Below are 8033 nucleotides of genomic sequence, written 5' to 3' on the forward strand. Positions count from 1 at the left end.
GTTTTTTTTTTCATTTGCTTGCCTTTTTTTATTTTGTTTTTTTTTGGGTGGATTTATAGTAGATCCACTACGAAAACCGCCTGTAAAAGTGCTCAGAAAATGCTCAAAAGAATGATCATTAACATTGCTATATTAAAAAGACTTTTTGTTCTTGTGTTCAGGCTTTTGGGCGTCTTACAACCTCTTCAGGTTTGTAAAAATACTAAGCGGTAGACTTTTTTTCTTTTCTTCTTGGAAGATGCTCCGTATTTACAATACAGGTTAATAATAGGCTAAAAAGACTATTTTGGAGGGTTTTGGGAACGTTTTTGCCTTTAAAAAAATTGAGTTTTACCCATTTCTTAAAAAAATAATTAAATTTGCTTAAAAAATAATTACAGAAACACCAACAATAAAAAAAACAACCACAAATTGCTTCAAAAAAAGCACAAAAAGATGCCTGCAAGAAAAAAAAGCTACAAAAATCCCACTATTGACTGAAGCTTTTTTTTTTTTTATGTTTTGCAATGTTGACTCAAATTTTCTTTTCCAAATGTTTGTGTCCAAATTGGAAATTTACAAAAAGTTGCCAAATTTTTGAGCAAATGTACTCTAGATCCCACCCCGGAGGGATTTTGTGTATGTCTAAAATTGTTGGCACAAGTTTTGTGTCATTTTAGACAACTTTTTTCTGAAAGGCCTCCATCACCCGTTCGTGAAAAAAACTAATGTTTTGCGCCGTCCGTGGTGTAGGTACGTATGTCCATCTGTGTGTCTGTGTGTGTGCGGTCCCTATGCTATCTGTGTGACATGTGGATAGACACGGACAGCATGAGCTGCTATACTTACCTGTCTCCTGCGCTGCTGTTGTTTCTGGGAATGCAGTCAGTGCAGTGAATATTCATGAGCATAATGAGCAAACTCAGAAGCAACAGCAGCGCCGGAGACAGGTAAGTATAGCAGCTCATGCTGTCCCTGTGCTATCTGTGTGATATCCGTATAGCACACGGACAGCATGAGCTGCTATACTTACCTGTCTCCGGCGCTGCTGTTGTTTCTGGGACCGTAGTGAGTGCAGTGAATTTTCATGAGCATAATGAGCGGCCCGGAAGCAACAGCAGCGCCGGAGAAAGGTAAGTATAGCAGCTCATGCTGTCCCTGTGCTATCTGTGTGACATCCGGATAGCACACGGGCAGCATGAGCTGCTATATTTACCTGTCTCCGGCGCTGCTGTTGTTTCTGGGAATGCAGTCAGTGCAGTGAATATTCATGAGCTTAATGAGCGAACCCGGAAGCAACAGCAGCGCCGGAGACAGGTAAGTATAAAAGTTCTTTATTTTTACGTGACCTGTGTTTTCTCCGGTACGTGTCACACGGATCACATCAGTGTGTGGTCCATGTGATATCCATACTGTCGGCAGAAAATGGATATTTCATTCTTTAGAATTAATTTAATCAGTTTTAATTATAATTTTTTTAACACTCTACCCACCGGACACATCATTAATAAGATCTAATATGTTATTCCTTAATTATCCTTCCAAAAAAATATACCCCTCGTTGCCGTTGATTGCTCCAAAGTCAACTCCAAATCGGGGTCCATTTTCGTGTCCGAGGCCGGACTACTCTAGTTGGGCTCGTTTGACTTTGATGTGTTTTTCATCAGTTTGGCAATATATTTTACAAAACAGATGTGCTCCATTTTAGGAAGGTTTCCTTTTACAGATTTTAGCTTTAGCTTTTACGCTTCACCAAGAAGTTCGACTTCAAAAACTGGAACCGTGAACTTTGTTGCCATTTTTGAAGCAGTTTTTTTGGCGCACTTCCATATTGCATCTAATCAATTATATACTGTAAGAAATAGTTAAAAGATACATAGGGCACAAAATAAAATTGTAAATAACTGGTCAAAGCCCCATAGACATATACACAACTGACAAAAAGTTATGGATATTTGGGTTTTTTTAAGTGAAATTTATGGAAAATGTAAAAAGTTCACACTACAGTGATATTTTATCATGAAAGGAGGACATTTAAGTAGAAGCATGCAATGGGGACTTCCTCATCTCAAGCAATTAATTGAAACATGTCAACCCCAGTGGTGGGTATACCCTCCAAAAATATATCAATGTCTCAGTAACTTGTCATTGAGCTTCAATACCACCTCACAACGACGTCTCCTGCTGATCACAAGTGGAGTTATTGTCTGCAGAGGTATGACATCCCACTATTCTTGAAGGGCAGCCCTCAGATCACTGAGGTTCTGGACTACAGAGTTGCGGCCTTTACATGGCAACTCAGCTGATGCCATAGGTTTTCTATGGGATTCAGGTCTGGAGAAAGTGCAGGATGCTCCATTTGAGGTCCCCCAGTTTCCAGCAGCCGTTCCCTAATGATGCAACCTCGATCTGCAGCATTGTCATCCAACAAGATGAAATTAGGCCGGTGTTGTTCATGTAGAGGCTCAATGACTGAGTTTAATCATGTTATTCCAGTAGTAGGGGCTGTCACTGTACCATTCACACAGTATAGGGACATTCTGTGCTCACTAGATACACCTGCCACCACCACCAAAGTCTCATCTGGTGACAACAGTGGCTGATGCATATCGCTCTCCTTGATGTAGCCAACATCGTTGGTGGCCATCATTTCTGTTCAGCGTAAATCAACTTTAATCAGTGTCCAGCACTGAGGCCATTGGTCCCTTGTCCAGCGTAGATGATGCCTGAGCCTAGTAGTTCGGTCAGGTACCTTGCAGGTCATCTAGCACTCAGACCATGCTAATGTAAATGGTTTTGAATGGTCTGACGTGATACTTGGGTGCCTCTTACTTTCCTTAAATGTGCCTGGAGTTGTGTGACATTCATCATAAGGTTCCGAAAGGCATTGTTCACAATGACGTGGTCATCCATGTGGGGTGTTGCCAGAGGACGTCCACTTCATTGTCTTTGTGTGACTTTTCCAGTCTCTCTGTGTCTCTGCACAACTTGATGGTGACACTCTGTGACCCTCTAAGCTCAGTGGTCACTTCCATCTTGAGAACATCTTACTTGAAGCCTCACAATGGCACGGTGCTGCGGATCAATTGTTAGGTGTCGTCTTGGTCTCATGATGTCAAAATGTGAACAGCCTGATGAGGAGGACTGTAAATACCAATTCTAACTGAACCCTGAAATGTATTGGGTGATCCATGGATCAAACACCTGTTGTGAATTTTGCCATTAAGCTCCATGTTAGAGAACAGCAAGTTGTGCAAAAAGTCCTGAAACATTGAATAGTTGGACATGAGCATCAAAAAGATTAGAGAAGGTCCTATTAAGATCACCTAAAAAGTTTAGAGGGCACGTTAGGATCATCCTGAAATTTCACCAAATATCCCTAACTTTTTGTGAGTAGTGTATATAGAACTAATTATAAAAATGAATGTATATTAGGGATTTTATTCTGGTGCTCTTTGGACAGTCATATAAAGAAATAATCTTTTCCATTCTTCATGATGTTTACAAGAAGTCAAACAGTTGAGGAGCAGATCGTTATCTGCTCTCCTGTCATCTGCTGTAGTGAGGGGGCTGCTTTCTAAGGAGGAGCCAGGTTCTTGTATAAAAAGGATGGATTTTGGAGCTTTTGACATTCCCTGACTCCATCTCCAGTCACCATGAGCTTCATCCTCAGCCTGATCCTCTTGTGTGGAGGAGCCATTTTTGTAGCTGCTGGTAAGATCTTCTTCTTCTTCCTCCTTGTTCTTCTGCTTCTACTTTGTCACTGACATCGTTTCTGACACCCATAGACGTTAATTATATGAAATGTGATTTACATCTAAGTTGTTTTGTTAAAATATGATCAGTTATTTTATATTTTATCTAATTAGTCGCATATACCACTTTTTAGAGATAGGACCTTTTTTGAGAAGGCTGTAGGCCATATAGAATCAACAGGAGACATATGTGTCCCTTTAAGAGGATGTGGGGCACCAGAAACATGAAGAGCAGACTGTAAAAGCTCAATAGAGGTGGGACTACTGGGTCGTAGCTTTGGCCAACTAGACCAAAGTAGACTGTAGGTGGCTTCTTTGGATCTAGGTGGCCCACATTGTCCAGAAAGTTCCTACATGTAGAGGCTTAAATATAATCACTATTGATCTAGATGGCCCACAGCACCCACAAAGGGGTTCCATAAATGAGTTCATCAGTTTTCAGCAGTCACTTGTAGGCCCTTATCCATCATGAATACATTTTCCTACATTCGTAAAACATTGACCATGCTCGGATCGAAAGACCCAGGCCAACAACCTGAGCTAATTTCCCAGTAGACATTTTTGAGGCTTTTATCTCAGGTTAGGAGGCATGGTGGTTGGCCCAGTGGTCATTCTGTTGATCAGTCAGGGTCTTCCAATCCGAACACAGTCCATGCTTAACGGACATGGACAACCTGATATTGGAGGCTTTGGCTTGAGGCTATGAGGGAAGGGAGATTGTAAGTAAATATTCAAAAAAATGAGGTGGAGTCGTAGTTTGGATATCCTAGACCTTGTTCAAAAAACTAGTCTAAGTGATGACACAAGTTTACACTACAGGATAGTAAAGATACAAAATAGTTGAACTTTCTGAAAACTTTTTTTTTTGTCTCTAGATCTTCAGTGTACTCAAATACCTGGAAATCTGAACCAGATCGATGCCGGAGCTGGACAGGTGTATGGTGTGGATAATAATGGAAACGTCTTCAGCGTGGTGAACAACAGCTTGCAACAAGTTCCTGGGCAGCTCATTCATGTGTCTGTGGGACCTGCTGGAGTCTGGGGGGTCAATAGTGCTAATAATATCTTCAAATTTCAGAACAATCAGTGGAAGTCTATAACAGGTCAGTTGGGTTTTACATTATATTGTCAAGATGTCTATGTGTCTAGTGGCAATGCGTCTTCTTAGTTGGCTAACAGCCATTCCAACTGAGCATCCCTGTGCTTTCAATAGGGAGAGGGCAGTAATACGAAGTCAGACATGTCTTACAGTGACTTATCTCCACCCAGAATAGAAGAATGATAGTTTAAACTCAACATCCTGAATTCGGGAAGAGTTGAGGGGCCCCCATACACTTTCAATGGTTGGTTAGTTCTGACCAAGTCAAGTGTTTGGCAAGCTTTAGTCTAATATGTGTCCCGTCTTGCAGTTGAGGACCATTGATTTGGCCCCTATTTTACCACCTGTAGTACTGAAAGAGGTTGTCTATATTTTTACAATGATGGCCTGTCTTAGGGGTACCTTGCACACTACGACATCGCAGGTGCGATGTCGGTGGGGTCAAATCGAAAGTGACGTACATCCAGCATCGCTGTCGATATTGGAGTGTGTAAATCGTTTTTGATACGATTAACGAGCGCAAAAGCGTCTAAATCGTATCATCGGTGTAGCGTCGGTCATTTCCATAATTTCGGAAGGACCGATGTTACGATGTTGTTCCTCGTTTCTACGGCAGCACACATCGCTGTGTGTGAAGCCGCAGGAGCGAGGAATATCTCCTACCTGCGTCCTGCGGCTCACGCCGGCTATGCGGAGGGAAGGAGGTGGGCGGGATGTTTATGTCCCACTCATCTCCGTCCCTCCGCTTCTATTGGCCGCCTGCCATGTGACGTCGCTGTGACGCCGCACGACCCGCCCCCTTAGGAAGGAGGCGGGTCGCCGGCCAGAGCGACGTTGCAGGGCAGGTAAGTCCATGTGAAGCTGTCGTAGAGATAATGTTCGCTACGGCAGCTATCACAAGAGATCACAGCTGCGACGGGGGCGGGGACTATCGCGCTTGGCATCGCAAGCATCGGCGTGCGATGTCATAGTGTGTAAAGTACCCCTTAGGATAGGTCACCAATGTCTGATTGGCCGGAGTCCAACTCCTCATACTTCCCCCCAGATCCGGTGCACCCGGTCCCGGTGGCGGCAGCAGGCAGACCAGAAATGCTCAGTTTTGGAGCTACCCTGTCTTCGGTCAAGTACTGCACATCCACCTTTTATGATTTGAATAGGAGGCGCATGTGCAGTACCGGCAGCAGCCGCTATCAGTTGACGGGGCATCTCCGGAACTGAACATTTCCGGTTGCCTGTTGCTGCCACCGGGATCGAGAACAGCTGATCGGCGAGGGACCTCAACCGATCAAGCATTGATGACCTATCCTAAGGATAAAGTAAGTGGGCAGCCTCTTTGAAGGGGTCCTATTTTTAGGCAATCCCAACCTACTAGGATTCCTTGACAATAAAAAAATCCAAAGTGATGCTTTGTTGAGTCCTGAGACGATCAGATGAAATCTATAGTATAGCCTAGTGTCCAGGAGAAAATAAAAATTACACATAGCCAAAAATATTGGGTATGTAATGTTGGACAGGACAAGTTTTTCAGAGCGAGAGATACTTTTTGTATCCACCATGGCTAAGAGATTAGGATTCTGAAGAAAGGACCTCCTCTAATACCAAACTATCTGACAATGGGTTTTCTAAACAAGACAAGGGCTTTAGGTCATTAGGTATGTAGCTTGAGGAAGCTTTACATGGGAAACCATAGTTGTCTTGTATCCTATATAAAACATGTCTTCTTTCCATTGTTGATATCTACAGGACTCTTAAACCAGGTGGACGCCGGTGGTAATATCTTCCTGGTTGGAGTGGGCACTGACAACAGTGTCTATTGCTTGAAGCAGAGTTGTACAACTTCAAAGGCTTCAATCGTCACATTTACCACCGTGGGTGGCAGACTAAAATATTACAGCTGTGGACCTGCTGGCTGTTGGGGTGTTAACAACGCCAACAATATCTTTTTCCGCCAAAATGTCAGCCCTGAAGCATGTCAAGGAAGTCAATGGCAGCAGGTTGATGGCAGACTCCTCATGGTGGAGGTCGGCACTGATGGATCGGTCTATGGTGTCAACGAAGTAGGAAATTCCTTTAGAAGGTAAGGGCTTGACTTACTTATTGTACTCCACCCCAACTATAGTCTTCTTTCTCTGCTTCCAAAACGGTCTTCCCACTTTTGACGACAGAGGACAGGAAACTTCTGTTCTCCAAAGGTTCAGACCTCCACTGATAACAGGAATGGGAATCCCATGTCTCCATTCTAAAGTCTCCCGTTTATCCAAGGGGAGCTCTATAAAATTCATTGATGTTATTGACGTGAAACCCTTGAGAATATTTCTCTCCCGTGAACATATTGGATTGTGTTCCTCCATATCTGTATCACCGACAATCCTCTTCTTCTCTTTTAGGGATGGTATCACTGCCAGTAACCCAATTGGCACAGTGTGGACCCTTCTAGAATTCTGCGCAACCTTCAAGCACATCACGTACGATGCCGGATATATTTGGCTTCTGTCTCAAGCTGGAGACATTTATAGCTGCAGTTATCAAAACTAAAACCATCTCTATGAAACTAAGAAAGTCAAAAACATCCATTTGTTGATCTTGATAATCATGTGCCCCCTCACTTGTCAACACAGGGCTGTAGCAGCGGTGGAATTTGGGGGATTTGCAATTTGGAGGGGGGGGGGGGTAAAAAGAAATTGTTGTTCAAATATCTTTTCAGCAAAAAATTATATTTTTTGTGTTTTTTACTTTTTGTAGAGCAAATAAAGATATTTTCTAATGAATTAAGGCTTTTTTTATTCACCACTATTTATATAGATAAGGTGGTTTATGTGATATATTCCATTTTCTATTTTATGATACACTGAGAAAGAAAATAAAAAAGTTTTCAGCTTACCTGAAGTGGCCACAGAACTTCAGAGACGGTGCACGGAAAACCTCCAGACCGGCCAGGTCTGGTATGACACTGAGGGCCTGTGGGGCATACACATTACAGGGGGACACTGGGGGCCTGTGGGGCATACACATTACAGGGGGACACTGGGGGCCTGTGGGGCATACACATTACAGGGGGACACTGGGGGCCTGTGGGACATACACATTACTGAGCGACTGTGGGGCACACACATTACTGGGGGACACTGGGGGCCTGGGGGGCATACACATTAGAGGGGGACACTGGGGGCCTGTGGGACATACACATTACTGAGGGACTG

At 43.3% G+C, this 8033-nt stretch overlaps 1 protein-coding gene across 1 annotated transcript; it reads left to right on the plus strand.

Moving 5' to 3' along the window:
• Positions 1-3635: 3635 nt before the first annotated feature.
• Positions 3636-7368, plus strand: LOC142255779 (fish-egg lectin-like). The gene is made up of 4 exons (XM_075327224.1): positions 3636-3693; positions 4610-4837; positions 6577-6910; positions 7221-7368. Exons 1-4 carry the CDS (start codon positions 3636-3638, stop codon positions 7366-7368), a joined length of 768 nt encoding a protein of 255 aa, XP_075183339.1.
• The last annotated feature ends 665 nt before the right edge of the window (positions 7369-8033 follow it).

Source organism: Anomaloglossus baeobatrachus, chromosome 11, assembly GCF_048569485.1.
Source record: "Anomaloglossus baeobatrachus isolate aAnoBae1 chromosome 11, aAnoBae1.hap1, whole genome shotgun sequence".
Classification (NCBI taxonomy): Eukaryota; Metazoa; Chordata; class Amphibia; order Anura; family Aromobatidae; genus Anomaloglossus; species Anomaloglossus baeobatrachus.